The 20,856-nt window shown below is 64.5% G+C and overlaps 4 protein-coding genes across 5 annotated transcripts; all 4 read left to right on the forward strand.

The window, feature by feature from the left end:
* The first annotated feature begins 464 nt into the window (after positions 1–464).
* Positions 465–2,699, forward strand: LOC137667919 (ADP-ribosylation factor-like protein 3). The gene is made up of 6 exons (XM_068409150.1): positions 465–541; positions 888–1,058; positions 1,147–1,263; positions 1,414–1,464; positions 2,275–2,460; positions 2,558–2,699. Exons 1-6 carry the CDS (start codon positions 524–526, stop codon positions 2,603–2,605), a joined length of 591 nt encoding a protein of 196 aa, XP_068265251.1. The 5' UTR covers positions 465–523; the 3' UTR covers positions 2,606–2,699.
* Positions 2,700–3,991: 1,292 nt separating this feature from the next.
* Positions 3,992–7,331, forward strand: LMAN2 (lectin, mannose binding 2). The gene is made up of 8 exons (XM_068409008.1): positions 3,992–4,133; positions 4,214–4,332; positions 4,447–4,564; positions 4,880–4,959; positions 6,010–6,171; positions 6,373–6,487; positions 6,797–6,916; positions 7,063–7,331. The coding sequence occupies exons 1-8, from the start codon at positions 3,992–3,994 to the stop codon at positions 7,221–7,223; spliced, it is 1,017 nt and encodes a 338-aa protein (XP_068265109.1). The 3' UTR covers positions 7,224–7,331.
* Positions 7,332–8,004: 673 nt separating this feature from the next.
* B4GALT7 (beta-1,4-galactosyltransferase 7) lies at positions 8,005–10,703 on the forward strand. Its single transcript, XM_068409208.1, has 6 exons — positions 8,005–8,079; positions 8,161–8,517; positions 9,204–9,429; positions 9,691–9,774; positions 9,956–10,060; positions 10,238–10,703. Exons 1-6 carry the CDS (start codon positions 8,033–8,035, stop codon positions 10,391–10,393), a joined length of 975 nt encoding a protein of 324 aa, XP_068265309.1. The 5' UTR covers positions 8,005–8,032; the 3' UTR covers positions 10,394–10,703.
* Positions 10,704–15,413: 4,710 nt separating this feature from the next.
* Positions 15,414–20,467, forward strand: N4BP3 (NEDD4 binding protein 3). 2 transcript variants are annotated; one of them, XM_068409196.1, is made up of 5 exons: positions 15,414–15,491; positions 17,191–17,634; positions 17,837–18,391; positions 18,624–18,881; positions 19,067–20,467. In XM_068409196.1, the coding sequence occupies exons 2-5, from the start codon at positions 17,221–17,223 to the stop codon at positions 19,637–19,639; spliced, it is 1,800 nt and encodes a 599-aa protein (XP_068265297.1). In that variant the 5' UTR covers positions 15,414–15,491; positions 17,191–17,220; the 3' UTR covers positions 19,640–20,467. The 2 variants fall into 2 exon arrangements, with proteins under 2 accessions (XP_068265297.1, XP_068265298.1); XM_068409197.1 differs by lacking the exon at positions 15,414–15,491 and adding an exon at positions 16,087–16,172.
* The last annotated feature ends 389 nt before the right edge of the window (positions 20,468–20,856 follow it).

Here is a 20,856-nt window from a genome sequence, read left to right on the forward strand (position 1 = left end):
AGCCTCCTCGGGCCAGATAGGACACGGGGATGTGCTGAGGCATCACCCCTCCCACGGAAAAATGTATGACACCAGGACACGGCCGTGCCTGTGGCCTGCCTGTGCTGCCTACCCCCTTGGGAGGCTGGGGCTGCAGTGCCTCTCCTGGGATCACACACTGGCTGCACAGCTCCATCCCACCGCAGTGATGCCCATGGTGCCTGGGTATCGCATCCTCCCGCTGTGCTGCCATCCCCGAGCCAGAGCCTGGCCCCGTGGGGACAGGGACACCCTGTGCCCCAGTGCCGCAGCCCGGCAGGACCTGGTTTATCCCTGAGGCAGGCGGCAGCGGGGCGACAGCTGGCTGGGGGATTTGCCGAGGGCATTATTTAATGCTGTGGGTAAATGGAGAAACAGCAGCTAATTCTGGAGCCTGTAATCCTCTTCCTCCCCCAGGGATGGGGAGCGTGCCAGTCAGGCAGCTGCTGGCGGGCCCTGGGGACAAGTCCTCGGCAGCTCTGCAGGCCAGAGCGACTCCTAGACCATGGGTGATATGCAGAAGGTAAGCGGCGTCCGGTGACATCCCGCCTGCACTGGGTGGTTGTCCCAGCACCAGCTCCCGGCTGCTGCATCAAGCAGCCTGGCAGAGCAGGACCAGGGCTGTACACCCTGGGCTTGTCCCCGCAGCGTGCCCAGGAGCTGGCAGGGCTCCCAGGGCAGGGACAGCACACCCAGGGGGGGATTGGGGCTGGGTGGATCTGCCGTGGGGCCGCCCCGAGCCTGGACACCTTGGGAGCCAAGCCCTGGAACTCACTCAGGCCATAGATACAGGGTACTTATGCCCAGCAGGGCACCCAGCTCCCCTCATCTGAAACAAGGGTGCTCTGCAGTGACCCGACACCCCGCAGGGCTCCCCCAGCACCCCACACCCCCAGGGGCTGCTCTCCGTCATCCAGAGTGTGAAGGGTTCCCCGGAGCAGGAGCTTCACATCGTCCTGCTGGGGCTGGACAACGCGGGGAAGACCACGCTGCTGAAATGCCTGGCGTCCGAGGAGGTCAGCACCATCACGCCCACCCAGGTAGGTGCTGCTAGGGGCCACAGGCAGCAGGAGGGTGGCAGGTTCTACCCTCCTCTTGGGTGACATCGAGGTTCGTGTCCCCACGCAGGGCTTCAACATAAAGAGCGTCCACTCGCACGGCTTCAAGCTGAACGTCTGGGATATCGGGGGGCAGCGCTCCATCCGCCCATACTGGAGGAAATATCTGGGCAGCACCGACCTGCTGGTGAGTGGGGTTGCTGCCTGCAGCCCGCCGCAGCCCCGTGTGCAGAGAGCCGTGCCCTCTGTGCGGAGCCCTGCAGCCCCCGCAGAAGGCAGAGGGCTGTGCAGCCGGGTGAGGAGGAGGCGCTGACTGTCCCTTTCACGCCCACGGCAGATTTATGTCATTGACAGTGCAGACCAGAAGCGTTTCGAGGAGACTGGGCAGGTATGAGGGGTCTGGGCTGGGGGTGGCTGTGGGGTCCTGGGGCTCGGACCTGACTGGCACCAGGTCTTTGAGGACTGGAGTGGGAAGTGAGGCTGCTCTCTACCATGGGGCAGCACCGCTGTGGGGGCCAAGCTGTCCCCCGAGCTATGCGGGGAGGGCTCATGATGGGGGTCTCAGCATACAGAGCCACCACACCCCATGGCAGATCCATGCCCGGCAGCTCCCCCCAAGCTGGGTGTGATGCCCCAGGGGTACCCAACATGGGGGTGACTCTGCCCCTGGTGAAAGCAACCCCTCAGTTGCCAGCCTCACACCCTCCTCCCACCTCCCCAGCACCTGGTTAGCGATACAAGCAAGCAAAGGTGTATGAGTAGCGAATTCAGAGTTACAAACCCTGGGAATGAAGTTGGAAAGGGGAAGGTGAGACTCTGAGTGCCAGTCTCGTCTGTATCGGCACCAGACGGCGGTGTGGGTGTGCCAGACAGCACCGGGCTGACAGCAGCCTCCTGTAGCTGCCCTTTGCCCAAGGCTCTTGGTGCTGGGAGCACTTCAGCCCTCAGGTGCGGCTGAGCGTGCGGCTCTCAGCTCTCTTCAGGGCAGACAGAGCTTCAGGGGTGCGTGTCTCTCCCTCCATGTTGAGCCTCACAGCTTCTTTGGCTGCAATAAGAGCACCAGAGAGAGGGGAGTGAGGTACTTTGGGGGACAGAGGTGCCCCAGCCCACCCTGGGCAGCTCAGCCAAGGAGCCGGGCAGCTCTGTGGAGGAGGGCAGCAGTGGGCAGCAGCCCTGGGAGGTGGTTCTCTCTTGGCAGGAGCTGGCAGAGCTCACTGAGGAGGAGTCCCTCACGGGGGTCCCGCTGCTGGTGTTTGCCAACAAGCAGGACCTAGCGACTGCGGCACCCGCAGCCGAAATCGCGGAAGGGCTGAGCCTCCACACCTACCGGGACCGGGAATGGCAGATCCAGGCCTGCTCAGCCTTGTCTGGGGAAGGAGTGCAGGTAGAAACGGGGGCCTGCAGGCTCTGCAGAGGTGGGAGAGGACCCAAGGACCTGCTGTGCTCCTGGCGGTGTGCTCAGGTCTCTCTTTTCCCTCCAGGATGGGATGAGCTGGATTTCCAGCCAGATCATGAACAGGAAGAAGTGAGAGCTGCCAAGTGCCAGACTGGATTGAGCTGCAGGTCTCCAAGCCCTAGACTCCCCTCAGGGCTCAGCTGGGCCCCGAGCCTCAGACTGCCATGCTCAGATGGGCTTCCCACCCAGTTTTTCACTCATCAGTCAGCTTCCCCTCTCTCTGCCTCCTGGTCTTCCACGGGCTTCTCGTACCCCCCAACCCTCCTGCAGCCTCTGTGCTGTCAGAAGGAAGCACATGTCCTGTTGTGTCAGGGGCTTGCACACCTCCAGAATGAGAAGCCACTCAGGACTGGTCCATCCACACTGCTGGCACAGCCCGCAGGGGCTGCTGCAACGCACAAACTGCCCAGGACACGCTGGGCACCCCACCACAGCACCGGCTACACCCTCAGACATGGCACGTACAGCCAACTGAATGGTGCGTATTCCCCTCTGCTCCCGTAGGATGTGAGTGATGCTGCCCCAGCCACAGCTGCTGGCTCGGGAAGGCCTCGGTTCTGTACCCTTCGCTGGCCAGACGAGCTCCCACGTGTGCACAGGACATAGGACAAGCACAGAGACATAGACAGGACCTGGCCAGTCAGCCACCAATGGAGGGGTTTCATTGCTTGGTGACAGCCTTGGTTGCAGCCACGCTGCGCGTGCCACTGAGCGACACTGCTCTGCAAGAGCCCCTGGGAAGTGCATTGTCCTGAACACACCCACGCTGCGGCTTCTGTCGCCTCGCTGAAGAAGCCCATCCAGAGGGCTGGAAGATGCAGCTCCCCGGCCACCCCAGCCACCATGGCCAAGCGCCGGCGCCACTGGGGGACAAGCTGCAGCGGGGCTGGGGGCCTTCTGCCGTGCCAGGCCCTGGGCTGCAGCCCTGCCTGCAGACAGGCGCCCCGGGGGCCCTCAATAAAGCTGCCTGTGACCTCCGCGCAGCCTCGGCCCGTCCTTCCCACGCCGCGGGGACAGCCCTGCCCTCTGCCTGGCCGCTCGGGGCCCAGTGAGGCCTGCAGGGCCCCGGGCCGGGGCCGTTCCCGGGGCCGAGCCCCCTCCCTAACGCTGGGCGCCATCTTGTGTGGCGTTGCCATGGCGACAGGCTGCACGAGCCGCGCACGTGACCGGCACGAGGAGGGCGAGCGGACTACAGCTCCCGGCATGCCGCGCGCCGCCGCTCCCGCGCAGTGCACGCCGGGAGGCGCTCTGCCGCTCCTCCCCCCCCAAGCACGGCTCCGCCCCCTTCTCTGTCATAGGCGGGCAGGAGTGACGCTAGCCCGCGGAGGCGGGAACGCGGTGGTATGGACGCTTCTGATTGGCGGCGCGGGCTGCCGTTCCCAGGCGGGGCCGGGGCCGGGGCCGGGGCCGGGGCCGGGGCCAGAGGCGGGAGCGGCGCGCCGGAAGGCGGAAGCGGAGGATGGCGGCGGGTGCGGGCGGGCTGGTGGCGGCGGCGGCGCTGCTGTTGGCGGTGGCCGGGCCGCGCCCGGCGCCCGCCGAGCTCACGGACGGCAACAGCGAGCACCTGAAGCGGGAGCACTCGCTGATGAAGCCGTATCAGGGTGAGCGCGGGGGCGGGGCGGGCCGGGCCGGGTGCCCCGCGGAGGCCCGGGCTGAGCCGCGCTCTCTCTGCCCGTTGCAGGCGCGGGCTCCGCCGCGATGCCGCTGTGGGACTTCCAGGGCAGCACCATGGTCACCAGCCAGTACGTCCGCCTGACGCCCGACGAGCGCAGCCGGCAGGGCTCCATCTGGAACCGCGTGGTGAGAGCCCGGGGGGAGACAGGCGCGGGGGGGCGGCGGCGGCGGGGGCACTGGGCGGCCCCAGCGCCTCTGCCGGCTCTGGCCCTGACGCCGCTGGGCGGTCTCTCCGCACAGCCCTGCTTCCTCAAGGACTGGGAGCTCCACGTGCACTTCAAGATCCACGGAGCCGGCAAGAAGAACCTGCACGGGGACGGCCTGGCCCTGTGGTACACGCAGGAGCGGCTGGTGCCAGGTACAACGGGCAGCCGGGGGCCGCCTGGCCGGGCTGAGGCCTTGTCAGTGCTTGCACATGCCCCGGGGCCACCCAGGGATCTGCCCTTGGAGCTGCCCCTGGCCTGGAAGGTTTCTTGCCAGGGAGGGCATTTGAGGTCCCCTCTGTCTTGTTTCACTGGATTGGGATGGTGTGTCCTCCATGTTCTGCCCCATGAACAGGCTCCCTCAGTCACCTGCCTGGCAATAAACAGCGCTCGCAGCTCTTCTCTGTAGAAGTCTCTGAGCACAAATTCCATCTGAGAACTTCTGTTCCCTGTGTTCTGCCCTGTTGCAGGTCCTGTCTTTGGCAGCAAGGACAACTTTCACGGACTGGCTATTTTCCTCGATACATATCCCAACGATGAAGCAACAGAGGTGAGTAGTTCAGGGAGCTCGTTCAGTGCCGAGGAGGTTGTTTCCTCATGTCTTCATGCTCTGAGTGCTTCATGCCTGGACCAAGGAAAAATCTCTCCTTACACGAGAGTGGGCTGCTCTTCCTGTCATGGGAGCTGGTCAAGGGAAGAGTCTGTACGTGCATTAACAGAGATGAGAAGGTCCTTACTCTGTCTTCTGCTGTTGTTGACTACACAGATGTTTCCAAGGCCTTTCCACTGCTGCATGAGCGGGTGGCGCAGGACTGGTGTAAACTATGCACCACCTATTACGTGAAGTTAGAGGAACCATCCTAAGAATATATTCATCCTGAGTGGCTTTTCCTGAACTTCTCGATGCTTTGGTTGCTCATTCCATGTTGTTTCTGGCCTTATTCTGTGTTTGCAAGCTGGGTGCCTCTAAAAGAGGAATTCCTGTGCTGGCTTTTTGTTCCAGAATTCCCTGTGGCCGAAATACAGATGAGTCTCGTGGGGGCTGGTGGTCCTTTTCTTCTGTCCTGCTCTGTGTTTGTGGATCTTGTTACGGCACAGTCAGAAAACATAACTGTGCCAGTGAGAGCTTTTGCACCAAAAACATGATACTTAAGTCATGAAGCACCTGGAAATGGTGGAAATCTGCTGACTACAAAGCCCTGAATGTGGTTGTGCCGCTTATGGGCGATTTCTGCCCCTTCTGGGTCTTGTGCTCTGTTCTTACACTTCGTACCCAATCTGGTGCTTACTCTGCAGGTCTGGGGTAGTCTCATTGCCCTGGACATGCGATACGGTGTGGGCTCGGGAGGGATCCTGAGGTCAGAAATGGCTACTGTGCTTTAGCTAGAACAGTTTAGAAGCAGCTTTGTGTAGAAAAGGAGCCTTGATTTTGTTGTTCTGCCCTCCGTACCTGACTGTGCAGCAAAGCTGTGGCCCTGTTGCCGTGCCTGGCTGAGATCCTGCTCTCTTTGAGGTTCTGACCAGGCAGGGGGAGGTGGCTTTTGGTCTGCAGCTCGAAGGCTCCTGCAGACTGAGAGCAGCAGTGCTCTCCTCCCTGCAGCGTGTGTTCCCCTATATCTCTGCCATGGTGAACAACGGCTCCCTGACGTACGACCACAGTAAGGACGGGCGCTGGACGGAGCTGGCGGGGTGCACTGCCGACCTTCGGAACCAGAACCACGACACTTTCCTGGCAATTCGGTACTCCCGAGGCCGCCTGACGGTGAGATGTGGCAGACGCCTTCTGTAGGGTGTCCCTTGCATGTTAGATGAGGCAGTGCTGCGGGGCGGGTGTTGCTGTGCCTGTAGGTGACCTGGAGATGGTTTTCCAGGCTCGACCACGTGCGCCTCCAGCTCCAAAAGAGCTGCAGGAGGGCAGGATGGTGACATGCATTCTTGGTGTGACGCTCCCCTGGTCTTGCAGGTGATGACTGACGTGGAAGACAAGAACGAATGGAAGAACTGCATTGACATTGCAGGGGTGCAGCTGCCAACTGGCTACTTCTTCGGTGCTTCTGCCGGCACTGGAGATTTGTCTGGTGAGAGGGGGCTTTGCTTGTGGGAATACCTGCTGTTTGGAGCCTGGAATATAATGATGTGGATGCACTGGATGGCTTCGATGGCTTCTTTTCCCTGAATTGTTAAAATCGTGAAGCCCTGTTGGGTAGGGACCCATGGCCTGAGAAAGGAGGCACCACAGAGCTAAGGAACATCTCAAAATTGCAGTTTGATACCTGGGGCGTGAGGGTGGTTTGAGAGGGAAGGAGACCTGGACCTGGCAGGGCATGGTCCTAGGGGTGCTCTGAGCATGTGGACATCTCTCAGAGCTTCTGACAGTTGTTTCCTAGACAATCATGACGTTATCTCGATGAAGCTCTTCCAGCTCATGGTGGAGCACCCTCTGGAAGATGAGACTGTTGACTGGACCAAGATTGAACCTAGTGTCAGCCTCCTTAAATCACCCAAAGGTGAGTTTCTGAGCTTCGGAAACGTTCGCGGCAGGATTGGGATGCCGGGGCTGGACTTTTAAAGGCTTCTTGAAAGGTGTCAGAGCTGTGAGACCCCACAGGAGCTGAGGCTGGGTCGGTCTCTGTAGCTGCTCTTGTTCTTGCAGACAATGTGGATGACCCGACGGGGAATTTCCGAAGCGGGCCTCTGACGGGCTGGAAGGTGTTCCTGCTCCTGCTCTGCGCGCTGCTGGGCATCATCGTCTGCGCGGTGGTGGGAGCTGTGGTCTTCCAAAAGCGGCAGGAGCGGAACAAGCGTTTCTACTAGCAAAGACCCGGGCTGTGGCCCGTGTCCAAACCCAGCTTTTCTATGGGGAGCTGTAAAAACTGTGGTTTCTACAAGCTGTTTCTGAGAAATATCAGAAGTATTTTCTTATCTGTCTGTTTGGCTGTAACCCCTGGCCGGCCCTCGGCGTCTGGCAGGTTGGACTGAGGGGGGCAATGCCCGCTGGGCCCCCCCGGGGCTGTGATGTGGGAGCCTGGAGCTCGCTCCCCTGTTTTGCCAGAGCTCCCCCCACGCCAGACGGGACCTGCTGTGCTGCCTGGGGCTGGGGGGGCGAGTGGTGGCGGCTGTGAATGTGAGGGGACTGTGGGGAGGGGAGGGGGCTGTGAACGGGGCATTAAAGGACTGACACCACCCGGGGCTCTGGCTCTGTCTGGTGTGAGAAAAGGGGGGATCTGCTTCGTGGGGGGGGGGCTGAGAGAGCTGGGGAGGGTCCTGGGGTGTTGGGGCTGGGCTGGGGGGACTGTTGCCCCCACGGGGGGTCCCGGAGTTGGGCGGTGAGTTGTGTCGGGGGGAGGATGTTCCCTAGAGGCTCCTGGGGGGGACGCCAAGGAAGAGGGGGTGTCCCGAAGGGTTCCGGTGCGGTGCCCGGAGGAGGGGAGGCCCCGGCCGGCGGCGAAGGGGGGTGTGTGTGGTGGGGGGGGGTGTCCCCGCCCCCGGCCCGCCCCGCCGTGCGGAAGGGGAGCGCTGCGGAACGGCGGGGCCGGGCCGTGTTTCCGGGGGGGGCCCGGAGCGGCGGGGCGCAGCCAGCGTGTCCGGCGGGGGGGCCGGGGGGCGGCGGCCGGCCGAGCGCCATGGGCCCGGCCCGGCGCAGGGCCGCGCTCCGGCTGCGCGGCGGCGGGTGAGCGGGGCGGGGGGGGGGCGGCTCGGGGGTGCCGGGGCTGGGGGGTCCCGGCGGGCGCTGACCCGGCCTGTGCCGCAGGTCCCCGCCGCTCCGGGCCCTGCTCCCCGGCAGACTCTCCATCTTCCCGCTGTTCTTCCTGACGCTGCTCCTGGGCTTCGCCTCGCTGCTCTGGCTCCAGCTCAGCTGCTCCGGTGAGGGACCGGCCCCGGCCGGTGGGGAGAGCCGGGGGGGTCCCCGCCAGCCCTGCCCGCCCCCGGCCCCGCTCCTGCCGGCGGAGGAGGAGCCGTCGTGGGGTCCCCACCGCCTGGCGCTGCTCGTCCCGTTCCGGGAGCGCTTCGAGGAGCTGCTGGCCTTCGTGCCCTACATGCACCGCTTCCTGAGCAAGAAGAGGATCCGCCATCACATCTTCGTCCTCAACCAGGTGGATCACTTCAGGTGGGGTCTCCCCTCGCTCGGGGGGCCCTTCTTCGAAACTCAGCCCCCGCTGTGGGTGCTGAGAGGGTCTCCCGCTCGCCTCTGGCAGCGCGGGGAGGCGTAGGGCCTGGACAACAGGGGGTCAGGGCTGGGGCGTGATGCTCTGCCCAAATTTACTCACCCTAGAGCTTACAGACGGACAAAGCAGTATTTTCTTCTCTCTTCCTAAGCAAGAAGAGAATTATCTACTCCCAGATGTTTCAGCTTTCTCCCCAGTGTTGCAGGGCTATGGCCACAAATGTCTGGGGATGCTGAAATTCGAAGGAACAGCGTAGGGTGTTTGGAAATGCCGTCGCTCACCCCCTGCTTGCTGTCCGGTACCTGCCTGCAGCCCCGGCGGGCGTGTGCAGCTCCCCAGCGGCCTCGGGCAGGACGGGGTTTGCTGTCACCCCTCGGGGTCTGCACTGGCCAAACCCCTGCGCGTTGCCGTCGGGCTCAGCGTGTGCTGCCTGCACAGGGAGAAGCAGGGGTGCAGCTTCAGGACGGGCAGCAGTGGCACCCCGCGCTGCGAAGGCAGGGAACGCCGTGTTTGCGTGTGTCCCCGCTTCGGGACCAGTCAAACACTCAGCTTTGAGGAGCACGGGAGAGGGACGTGAAGGGATGGTGGCTGCTGTGCATGGTGCTGAGAGTCCCTGGTCCTGCGACAGGTTTAATAGGGCGTCCCTGATCAACGTGGGCTTCCTGGAGAGTGGCAACGACACCGACTACATAGCGATGCACGACGTCGACCTTCTGCCCCTCAACGAGCAGCTGGACTACAGCTTTCCGGAGGCAGGGCCCTTCCATGTGGCATCCCCGGAGCTGCACCCGCTCTACCACTATAAAACCTACGTGGGCGGCATCCTGCTGCTCACCAAGCAGCACTATGAGATGGTGAGCACGTGGGTGGGACATCCCAGCTGGTTTGGGGCAGGGGCTCTGCCATTGTCCTGGTGAAGAGACATACATTTTGTGCTCTACGCTTGGGTAGGGGGGAAAGGAGTCAAAATGGTTCGGGGATGGAGCCTGCTGCCTGAACTGGTGGGGGGCAGGAGAGGGAAGGCTGTGCCGGTGCTCAGGGCTTGTGATGCTGGTGTGTTCTCCTCTGCTACGTGTGGAGTTGTGCTGGGCGGTACGATGCCCCTCTCGTTTCAGTGCAACGGCATGTCCAACCGCTTCTGGGGCTGGGGGCGGGAGGACGACGAGTTTTATCGACGTATCAAAGGAGCCGGTCTCCAGGTAACGGCTGCTCTGTGGCCTCCTGTGTTGAAATTGCCCTCCTCCTTGTCTCCCCACCTGGCCCCTGGCTGTAGCTGCCCAGGTCAGGACCTGGGGGAGGCAGCCCTTCTGTGCTCCCCTTTCCAGTAGCAGGTGCAGCAGGTTTTCCAGTAGCTTTCCGTAAGCTTTGCTCTCCTTCCAGGTTCGCCGTCCCTCTGGAATCACGACTGGATACGAGACTTTCCAGCACCTGCATGACCCGGCCTGGAGGAAGAGAGATCAGAAGCGCATCGCTGCGCAGAAGCAGGTGAGACTTCCATCTAATCGAGAGGAACCACGGGAGATTCGGGTTGTGATCACCACGTGCTCTGAGCCCTTCTTGCTCGTGTCCTCCCCTACCAGCTCTGTGCTCCCTCCCCAGGCACTGGGTCCTTCCCCCGCCGCTGGAAGCCAGCGTGGGCTGAATGGTGTTTCTCTTCCTCAGGAACAGTTCAAGGTGGATCGGGAGGGAGGTCTGAACAACGTGAGGTACCAAATTGAGTCACGGACAGCTCTGAGTGTGGCAGGAGCCCCTTGCACCGTCCTTAATATCTTGCTGGACTGTGACGCAAGCGAGACTCCTTGGTGCACGTCTGGCTGACCCTGTCTCCTGTGTGCCAGTCGTGTGCACTGTGCTTGTGCTGAGAAGCCGGGGCTGCCGCCGAGCTGCTTGGAGCAGGCAGGATTTTTGCAGCAGATGAGCTTGACGGTGCTGGTGAGATGCAGAGGAACAGACAAGTCTGAGAACCGGGCTTTGCTGGGACCAACGGAAGAGGCTGAGAGCGGGACTCAGTGCCGTCACTGTGGACGCTGGTGCTGCCTCCCAGGTGAGGTGCAGGAGGCAGTTTTCCTGTGCTGGACACGGCTGAGCTGGCACCCAGCTCAGAGGACAATAAAGAACTATCAGGGCACCTGTGAGTTGTGAGTGCCCTGGGCCACACTGCGCCGCTCCTTTTTCCTGCTCCCTTCACCTTACTGGCTTCACCCGTTTCTGGCGTGGCCCCAGCCGTGCTCTGTCTGGACAGGCGATCTGCTCTGGTTCGGAGGCCAAGACAGTCTGAAACGGGCTCCGAGTGAGCTGGTGCCTGTGTTTCAGCTGCTGGGTACCCCCAGGGCTGCGCTGTGGTTGCTTCACTGCAGGAAGCGGTTGTGGTTGAGCCATGCCCCGAGCCCCAGCATCCGCAGCTCTGCTGGGTGTCAGCAGTTGAGGTAGCCCAGGATTTCTCTCTGTGGAGTAAGGAGGAGAGTTCTGGCTGAGCTGCTCCCTTCCTTGCCTGCCTGCTGTGGCATGTGCTGCCTCAGCCTTCTTGGGGCGGTTGAAGACCCTGATGTCCCCCCAGAAGTGCTGAGGGGAACTGGGATCTGCTCTGTCCCTGTATGAGGTGTCCTGGGAAGGACTGGCTGCCAGGCTCACCGCAGTGCTGGTGGAGCTGGGGTGACGGCATGGGTGAAGTGCGGGAATTAGGACAGTCACCCCTATCCCACCTGAGCCGAGGGGAGCAAGAGCTTCCCTGGGCGAGGCAGGGGCTGGGACGCTCCCCTCGGAGGTGGGAACAGGGGGTTTGGGTTGATGAGGGAGCGGCAAGGCTGTGCGGGGCCCAGGCCCACTCGCTCGAGCTGCCCGGCCCTGCCTCACCGCCAGGCTGGTTTCTCCCGTGTCGTGGCAGGACAAGGGCTGGGGCTGCCCCTTCCAGCAGGGTAGGGGGGGGATTTACTTGCTGAGGGTATCACAGTGTAGGTCCCCTGCTGCTGGCAGGGCCTGCGAGGACTCTGCTGTGGGTTCAAGCCCCACACTGGGGATGTGGCTTGTCTGGGTCAGTGAACGGCTTGGGGAGGGGGTGGTCAGGCAAAGGGCTGTGTCAGCCTTGGGGTGCTGGTGAGCAGGAGGTGACCGAGCAGACGCACCCTGCAAACCCCAGGTCCCCAGGAGCCCGACCTGTGCGGTGACTTGAGGACCTGCTGCTGTCAGAGCAAGAGCAGCCCGTGGGAGGCGGCAGAAGCACGGATGCTGTGTGCTGGGAGAGCGCCCTGGAACCGGAGACAGGAGGAGGAGGAGGAGGAGGTGAATGTCCACCTCTGGCTGCTGGGAACGTGCCTGGGTGCTCTGTAGTACTGGACCCGGGAGGTGGGGAAGCTGGGGAGGTCCCAATGGGTGAGGAAGGGCACTGGGGGCTGCCAGTTGTCTGGGTTTGGTAGAAATCAGCCACACCTTTTCCTGGGAAGTGGGATGTGTAGCTCTGGGCAGGAGGAGCAGGGGGGCCCCATGCCCTGCTCGGGACCCGGCTCTTGACCCCCACGTGGGAGCAGCAGCCATGGAGCAGCGCCTGGTCCGTGCCTGCTCATGCTGGGAGTGAACAGGAGCTGGGACCTCTAGGATGCTGCTGCTCACCCTGATCTGCTGAGGGGCGGCAGAAATGCCCGATGACCCTCAAGGGAGACCCTTGCCAGTGCTGGGCTCCTCTCCTCCATCACCAGCCTGGTCTGGCCGCCTGCTTGGGCTGCTGGGTGAAATGGTGCTGTGCTGCTCCAGAGCGGAGGCTGCTTGGGCTGGCTCACAGATGGTGCCATGTGTGGGACTGCACTGTGCCGGCTCTGGGGTCTTGGCACACGTTTTGGGTGCTGCTGCTGGGCAGACCCAGCCGAGCAGCCGGTAGCCCTCTGTTCAGCCCTGTCATCAGCGCTGGCACCAGGCCTCCGTGTTTCCTGGCCCTCTTCTGTCCTCTGGTGCTTCCCGGAGAGGTGGCTTTGCCGGGTGCCTGCAGATGTCCCCAGACAGAAGCTGTCGCCATCCCAGGAAGATGAGCGGCTCCGAGGAGGAGCGCCGGAATGAGGGAGGCAAAAGCATCAGAGCCAAGTGTGGGGGTCGCGTACGGTGTAGGGGCAGCAGGATGGGGTGTCTGGAGAGATCTGGTGCCCTCTGCTCTCCGTGGTGCTCCGGAGCTGGGTGAGGAGTCTGGAGCCCTGCGGACCAGGGTGTGAGGGGGGGCTGCCTCCTGAGGAAGGGTCAAGGTGGCTGTGCAGGGCGGTGAGGATCAGGCTGTGCTGTTTTGCATCATCCAAGGCACAGGCAGGCCCAGCGTGTCCTCCTCCCCACCTCGGGGCCTGTCCTCGCCCCAGGGTGATGTGGGGACGTGCTATCCGAGAGCTCCCAATGGCTTCTCCAGCCCAGCAGCCCCAAAGCAGCACTGGTATCTGGCATGAAGATTGCAAGTGGGCTTGGACACATGGTGCACTGCTCCAGAGGTGTTCCCAGGACCCGTCGTGTCCCTTGCTGTGGTCAGCTGGAGGGAGATGTTGGCCCAGCAGCCCCACTCCTGCCTCTCCATCGCAGAGAATTTGGGTTCAGCCACCTGTATGCCAGCCACTTACCAGTGCCTGAACCGCAGCCAGGGCTGGCAGAGGCAGATCAAAGTATTTCTCTGCGCTGTTCAAAATAGATGACACAGTTTCGGGCAGGTTCCATGAAGATGTAGATGTGCAGAAACAGAGAGCATATGCGCACCTCGCACTTCGCTCAGCGCTAAAGGCTCCTCTCCCGCTGCCTGGCAGCTATTTCGCAGCTTCGCTCGCAGCCCCCTCATCCTCTGGTTGCTTTTGTGGAAGAGGCGCCGTGCTGGAGACCTGGCTTCCTTTTATAGCCCTGAATGTGACTCGAAGGTCGGTCGGTTCCGTTCCGTACCCCCACGCGCTTCGTTATTAGCAATGGCTCAGCGGGAGGGGATGAGGTTTTTCCTCGTTGCCTTTCTGCGGATGGATAACACTCTGCCTGCCTTCCCCGGAGCCCCACGGCGCCGAGCCGGAGGCCTCCCGGTGTTCCTGTGCTCTCAGCAACCCTGAGGAGGGGGTCAGGATGCTCGGGGGCCGAGCGAGCCCGTGGAGTCCCAGTCCTGCCCCTCTGCGACCCCCCTTCTGGGGCCCAAATTGCTGTTAGAGAGGCCGTGGGGGGCTGCCACGGGCACGGTGATCGACTGGCTTTTATTGCCAGGTTGTTTTAAATCGGGTGATGCCCAGAGCAGTTTGCTGGCAGCCACGTGAAACTGCTGTAGCATCATGATGTAGGGAGGACCAGGGGGGCTGAGGTGACCAGAGGGAGGGGGCTTGGGAAAAGCTGATGACAGGCAGGAGCATCTCTGCCCAGGGAACGGGGCATCCCAGGCAGGGCTGAGCCCTGATGCCCTGTGGGAGCTGCCATCGCAGGGAGACGTGCTCGGGGGAGCACAGCCTGTGGTGGAGACGTGGTGGCAGGAAGCGGGGCAGACGGGAAGGAGGGGTGCGGCTGCGACCAGCACCCGTTGAAGTCAGCTTGGCATCACGGCAACCTGCCTGCACCAAGGCCCTGGTGGGATGCTGTTACTGCCTGCCACCGCGGGCACGTGCCTGTCCCTCTGGCAGGGACCCAGCAGCCCCACGAGTGGCTGAGCTGCAGGCAGAGGGTCAGGGCGTCGCAGGCGCGTTCCTGGTGCCAGCAGGGTGGGAGAAGGCATGGCTGAGAAGGGCCCCCCTGTTCAGAGGCCATGTATGCTGCTGCTCCGGTGTGCAGATGAGTGGTGAAAAGGAGTCCTGCGGAAGAGGGAGGCCAGGGACTGGGGAAGAGGGAGGCCAGGGACGGAGGGAGCGGTTGTGTGCCTTGGCACCGCACCGAGGATAACGCAAGCACGCGAGCCTGGTGAGCAGGGACCGGGGACAGTGTGTGTGTGTGGGTGAGCACTGGCAGCACAGCTTGAGGACTCTGGCGTGCGGCGGGGGGAGCTGGCAGCGAGCAGGGCCCCAGTGCATGAGCACAGCGGATGCACGCGTCCCCGAACCCAGGCTGGGGACAGTGTGGGTGCGATCCCTCCCCAGGGAGAGATGGGTGCTGTGCGCGGGCTGCGGTGGGGACAGAGCAGGGCTGCTGCAGGCGTCCCACTCCCTGAGGTGGCTGGGATGCCCAGTGACCGGGTGTCCCCCCATGCCGGCATCCCTGCGCCTGGCACGCTGCAGGGGTGGCGAGTGACAAAACCGGCTCCCTGCCAGGACGCGGCAGGGCTGATTCAGAGGGATGGAGTGTGTTGTGTCTCACCGGGGCCAGGCCAGCACCGGGGTGGGTGGCAGCCCCGCAGGGGTACTCCTTGCCCCTGTGCACGCCATGGCCCACGGAGCGAGCTGTGTGGCACAGGCACCTCCGGCGGCTCCCGCCCACCCGTGGGTGCTGTGGCGGGGGGACACGGGGCTCTCCTGCGAGTGGAGGGTGCAGAGAGTGTCCCACGGAGCCGAGACCCCTCTCCCCTCCGCAGGGGCTTGGTGCAGCCAACGAGGCCGAGCCAAACACACCTCCCCTGCCCCGGCAGCCCAGCCCGTGCCCGGGGTGGGCGATACGGCCTGCTCTTACCAGCCCCCCCGCCACGGTGAGGGCCACTGCTGCCAGCGCCGGGGCTGTGGGTGAGGGGTTTGGGGGGGGTCTCCCGGCGTTCTCGGCGGTACACGCAGCCAGCCCGCCCCGAGCACCGCCCCGCCGACGGGCACGGCCGGGCCCCCCCTTCCCCTTCCTCCTCCCCCTCCTCCTCCTCCCGCCCCTCCCCGCCCGCCTCCGCGTCGCGATTTGCCGGTACCGGCTCCGCCCGTTGCCCGCACGATCCGCGACCGAGGGGCGCGGTTCAAACACGGCCGAGGCAAGGAAGCGAGAGAAGGAGCCGAGCGGGATCCGCGGAGCCGCCGGCATGGTGAGTGTACGGGCCCGGGGACCTCCGGTACCCACCCCCCCCGCCCTCGGTGCTCTCCGCCGTGCGGTGCTTTGTCCCGGCTCAGCCCCGGGGACCGACCTCCCTCTCCGCCTTCTCCGTGACGGAGATTCCGGTTGGGCTCGGTGGGGGCTGCGGGGAGGCGCAGGGGGGGGCTGCGGAGAGGCGGGCGCGGGTTCCCCGCCTCCCCTGCGCCTCCCCGCAGCCCCCTCGGAGGGTTTATGGCCGTATCCTGCCCTGGTAGATCTCGATGGGGTTGGGACCCCGGGGAAGGAGCCAGGCTGGCCAGACCGGTGTTTTGTCGCCTTGGGGAGGAAGAGGAGGGGGGGTGACACCCTTCCAGCCGCAGGCAGGACACCTTCGGGTTCCCCCGGCGCTTCCCAAACCTCCCCCAATCTGACCTACTTCCTCGGTCGACTTGTGCCGCTGCTGCGGGGCTCGGCTGAGGTGATGCTGGTGGATGTCCTGGTGCTGGATGCTGCGAGCTTTCCCCTCATGGGGACATCTATGTCCCCCATCCCTATGCGCATCCAGTGGCACCGCAGGCAGCCCGGACCCTCGCGGAGGGTCCGTCCCTGCTGCCCTTCGTGGGGTGCCGATGCCCGGAGCAGGTGCTGGGCTGATGGAGGGAGGTGACAGCGCAGGCCGGGAGCTGTCAGACAGGTTTGTGCGTGGCAGCAATTAAAAGCGGGGTGTTTGTTTACCCGGTGTATGGTGCTGAGAACCAGGGCAGCTTCCTGGGTGGAACCCGGCCCCGCAAGCCCTCGGCGAGGCTGGGAGCCATGGAGCAGGCTCTGCCTGGCCCCTGCCACGCTCACCGTGTCCCCTCCACTGGGGCTGCCTGCAAAGGGCTGCGAGGGCCATCATCCCCCTCCCCAGCACTGGGGAGACGGAGCCGAGGCCAAAGGCATCCTTGTGTCCTTCCTCCCCGGGCCACCTGCGCAGGAAGCTGCATTGTCCCGTCCGCATCCTGCCCCTTCCCGCCTCCCTCCCGCCACGTCCGGCCACGGGGTCCCCAACACGCACGAAGCAGCTGGGCTGTGGCCGCCTCGTCCCTGCCCGGCGTTGGGGTGGGAGCGCCTGGGGATGGAGTGGGGCTGTGGGGAGGGCTCGGGAGCTTGCCCTGCGTGGCGTGGGAGCCCGTGCTGTGTGGGAAGGCTCCCCATGGGGCAGGAGAGGTGCCCGTCCCCTGTGCACCCTGGGGAGGCCAAGCCAATGAGCCTGGGACTGGGCATCCCCAGGGTCATTTTGGGGAGGTCTCCGGAGGGTGTCCGGACCCTGAGGTCCCAGTGGGGTGGCTCGGTGCCGCCGGGCTGGGGCTGGCGCCAGGCCCAGGCAGGTGCTGCCGGCTCCCGAACTCGCCTGCCTGGCTGGGCGGCAGGTGCCTGGTTTGGTGGCAGCCCGGGCCGCGGGCGGGAGGTGGGGCTGGGTGTGGGAAGGAGGCGCTGCGGCACGGGGGGGCGGCAGGCGGGGGGGGCCCTGCCCCGCCATGGCTTGCCCAGTGCATGCCGCACACCAGCACCCTGCTCGCTCGGCTCCCGGGTCCCTCGAGAGACCTGGGGGGGTCTCTCCCAGCACCAGGAGCCCAGGTCGGTCCTTGGGGCCAGCTGGGAAATGGGGTGCCAGGGGGGTTCGGAGTCCTGGCTGCCCGGCGTTGCTGACTTTGTCTCTCCTTCGGCAGTGCTGGTACCGGGCTTTTCTCTAATTCTCCATGGCAGCAGCACAGGGTCCTGTGACCTGTGAGCCCGACACCCGCGTCCTCAGCACCTTCCTCTCCTCGGAGCCCGTCGGCGTTGTCGGCAGCATGGGCAGCGTGGGCAGCCTGGTGGAGAAGCAGGATCTGTCCCCCCTGGAGCTGCGGGCCCCGCTGGGGGGCTCGCGGGGGCTTCGGCAGCCCGATGGCTTGCTGCGGAAGGGGCCGAGCCAGCGGGAGCTCTTTGGCTACCTGCACGGGGCCAAGAAGGAGACGCGGTCGGAGCGGAAGCACCAGACGTCGGGCACCTGCTACAAGCGGGACTACGAGAGTGACCGTGAGAATCGGTCCCCCGAGCGCTGCTCCCGCGAGCATCACCGCGGGGCTGACTTCTCCAAGAGCTCCCTGCCCGAGAGGGGCCGCTTCGACAAGGTGAGGCTGTGGCTGTGAGTGCCATGCTGGGCCCCAAAATACACCTGTGTGAGGATGGAGCAGAACGGTCTGCACCACAGGGGTGGGACGTGGGGATTTGCAGATGTCCAGGGATGTGGGGCTGGGAGCAAGCGGGTTCTCCCTAGCTCCAGGCGCCTGTGGGGGCTGTTGGGCTCATCCTGACCCTGCTCTTGTTTTTCAGTGCCGTATCAGGCCCTCGGCCTTCAAGGCGGTGGCTGGGAAGGGGCTGGTCTCCATGCAGGGCTTGTCCTCATCCAAGGGGCAGAAGCTGTCCAAGAGCAATGGCAGCCTGCACACGCTGCTGTCGCAGAGCAGCACGGCGCCCTCGCAGCACGGCCCGCTCCGCACCCACCTGCTCCACGCCATCAGCCTGGATGAGGCCTCCGACTCCAGCCACAACTCCATCCAGAGCTTCCCCTCCTACGGCTCCCGCCTCAAGCCTGCCCAGACCCAGTTCAGTGCCTCCATGGGCCACATCAACCACATCGGGGGCTCTTTGGACAGGGTCTCACGGAGCCCCAGGGAACCCCTGGCCCCCGAGAAGGCACCCCTGTCCTGCAAAAGCATGGCCACACTGAGCCGGCTGCAGAGCCCCGGGGAGCCCCCGCCACCCTACGAGTTCACCTACTCGCTGGAGGACGCGGTGAAGCAGCTGGAGGACCGGCTGCAGGAGACGGGAGGAGAGCTGCGGCAGCTCAAGAGGAGCCTTAGCGAGACCGAAGACCCCTTCACGCAGGTGAGCTGTGGGGCTGGGGCTGCGCTGAGTGCCCCGGGCAGGGGTGTGGGGCAGCGGTGCCTGGCTGGAAGTAGCGGTGAAAGAGCTGGTGTCCTGCCATGGTGGGCAATGGGCTGGGAATGTCCAAGCGTGGGAGGACCCAACATCATGGGACCTTCTGGGATCCCTCCCTGGGGCTGCCCTGCACAGGGGCAGGCTGCGGACCCTCACCAGCATCCACCTGTGCTGGCAGGTGTTTGAGGACAAGCAGCGGCTGTGGCTGGACGAGTTGGAGGATCTGAAGCACATGTACATGGCCCGGCTGCAGCAGGTGACGCAGCAGGCACAGCGCGGGCAGCGGGCGCTGCAGCTGCAGCTCTACAAGGCGCAGCAGGAGAAGAAGCGGCTGCAGGAGGAGCTGAGCATGCAGCAGTGCCAGTGCGAGGAGTCCAAGCTCCGGCAGCCCCAGGGCGAGCGTGTCAGCCCCAAGCTGGAGGAGACCAAGTGGGAGGTGAGTCCCCTTCCTTCCCTCCCTGTTGCCACCCCCCTGGCCGTGGAGCCAGGCCGGGGATAGCAGTTCCCTGCTCTGGTGTTGCTCATGGTTTCCCAGGGATGCTGTGGTGACAACCTGGGGTGCTGCCACCCCTGGGGTCCTGCTCCCCCAGTCCTTCCTCACTGCTCGCCCATGCCCTGCAGGTGTGCCAGAAGGCAGCGGAGATCTCCCTGCTGAAGCAGCAGCTCCGGGACACGCAGGAGGAGATGGCTCAGAAGCTGGGCGAGATCTTCAGCCTGAAGACGCAGCTGCGGGAGGCCAAGGCGGAGGTCCAGGCCAGGGACTCCCAGCTGGCACAACTGGCAGACTCCTTCCAGAGCCCCCCGGAGCCCTGTACCTCGCTGCCACTGGGTGACGACCCCATGCCGGCATGCCAGGACTTCCCTGGCTGCGAAACTGATGACTCCAAGTGCCGGGGTCTTCACAGTGACACGGCGGAGCCCCTGGAGCGGCAGGTGGAGTGGCTGTGGGCAGAGCTGCTGCGGGAGCGGCGCCAGGGCCAGCTGCAGGCTGTGAACTTTGAGCTGGAGAGGAAAACCTGGCAGGAGGAGAAGGAGAAGGTGCTGCGGTACCAGCGGGAGCTCCAGGCCAGCTACATGGAGATGTACCACCGGAGCCAGGCGCTGGAGCGGGAGCTGCGGCAACTGCGGTCGGAGCCCAGGGACGTCGGGGCCGACTCGCCGTGGATCGAGCGGGTGGAGTCCTCGAAGATCTGAGCAGTGGGATGCTGGCAGGACTGTGAAGGGGGAAGGTCTCTTGCTGCCGCAATGCGACCATCTCAGGGTCTGCACAAGGACTGGCTGCTCACTGCTGCCCTGGGGAGAAGGACTGATTGCGACAAGGGAGCTTTTCCTTCTTGCAGCGCTTCAGGCCCTTCTGGAGGGCAACTCTGGAGACAAGGGATCATCTGTGCCAGGGTGGGGGTCTTGCATGTGCCCCATGCTCTGACTCCAGGAGCGTTTGCCCTGTGATTCCTTCTGCCAGGGGTGCAGCAACCAAGCGCCCTGTGAGACATTCCCTGTCCCTCCTGCTCTGCCTGTTCCCTACAACCCAGTAACTTAATGTCTTGCTAAGGAGAGGCTCAAGCCCCGTCCCCAACCCCGCTGCCTTGCTGTGGGGGTTCCAGCTGCTGCTCACAGTGGCTGCCCTGTCAGCAGGGTACTGGAGCCAGCAGTGCCCTGTGCCGGCACTGGTGTGTGTTGGTGCCACTGGGAAGGCATAGGAGGAAAGCCTGCCAAGTGCTGGTACTGTGGGGAGGGGGGCAGCTGCCCCAGCATCTCTGTTGCGACTTTCCTTTTCACCAGTATTGGGGCAGCTCTGCAACGGAGGGTGGTTAATGCAGCAGCTCTACAACGGAGGGTGGTTAATGCAGCTTCCCTGCTGAGGGGGGCGAGTGCCTTGTGGAAGGAAGGATGGGAACCTGGTGCACTGCCACACTGGGAGGCCTTTGGGGAGGGGAAAGAGGACTGGAGCACGTGGGCAGGGCGCTGGGGTGCTCCCCAAGCTGGGGAAGACGCTGGGGTATCCCCACATCACCCCTCCGAGGGTGGGTGGGGGGTAGCTGAGGAGCGGGGCCAGTGCCGGGGGGGAGCAGGCGGGAGGCGCTGAAGGCGGCAGCTCTGTGCCTGTAACACCGGAGCCACGTGAAGGCCGGGCCCGGCCCAGCTCTCCTCGGCCTTTCCTGCAATAAACCCGGATTTCACGCTCTTGGTCTCTGCTTTTGCCTTCCTCTGGCGCGGCGCGGGGCACCGGGGCTCTCCGCCACGCACGGCGGGTGTGCGGGCCGGCCCTGGCCCCGCCGTGCCTCAGGCGGGGGCAGCGGCACCGCCTCCCTTAGGGGTCCCCCCGCCCCGGCCGCGCTGCCAGACCCAGCGCCCGCCGGGGGAGCCGCCGCGTCGCGGAAGGAAGCGGCCGGGAGCCGGCGGTACAACCC

Source organism: Nyctibius grandis, chromosome 10, assembly GCF_013368605.1.
Source record: "Nyctibius grandis isolate bNycGra1 chromosome 10, bNycGra1.pri, whole genome shotgun sequence".
Taxonomy (NCBI): domain Eukaryota; kingdom Metazoa; phylum Chordata; class Aves; order Nyctibiiformes; family Nyctibiidae; genus Nyctibius; species Nyctibius grandis.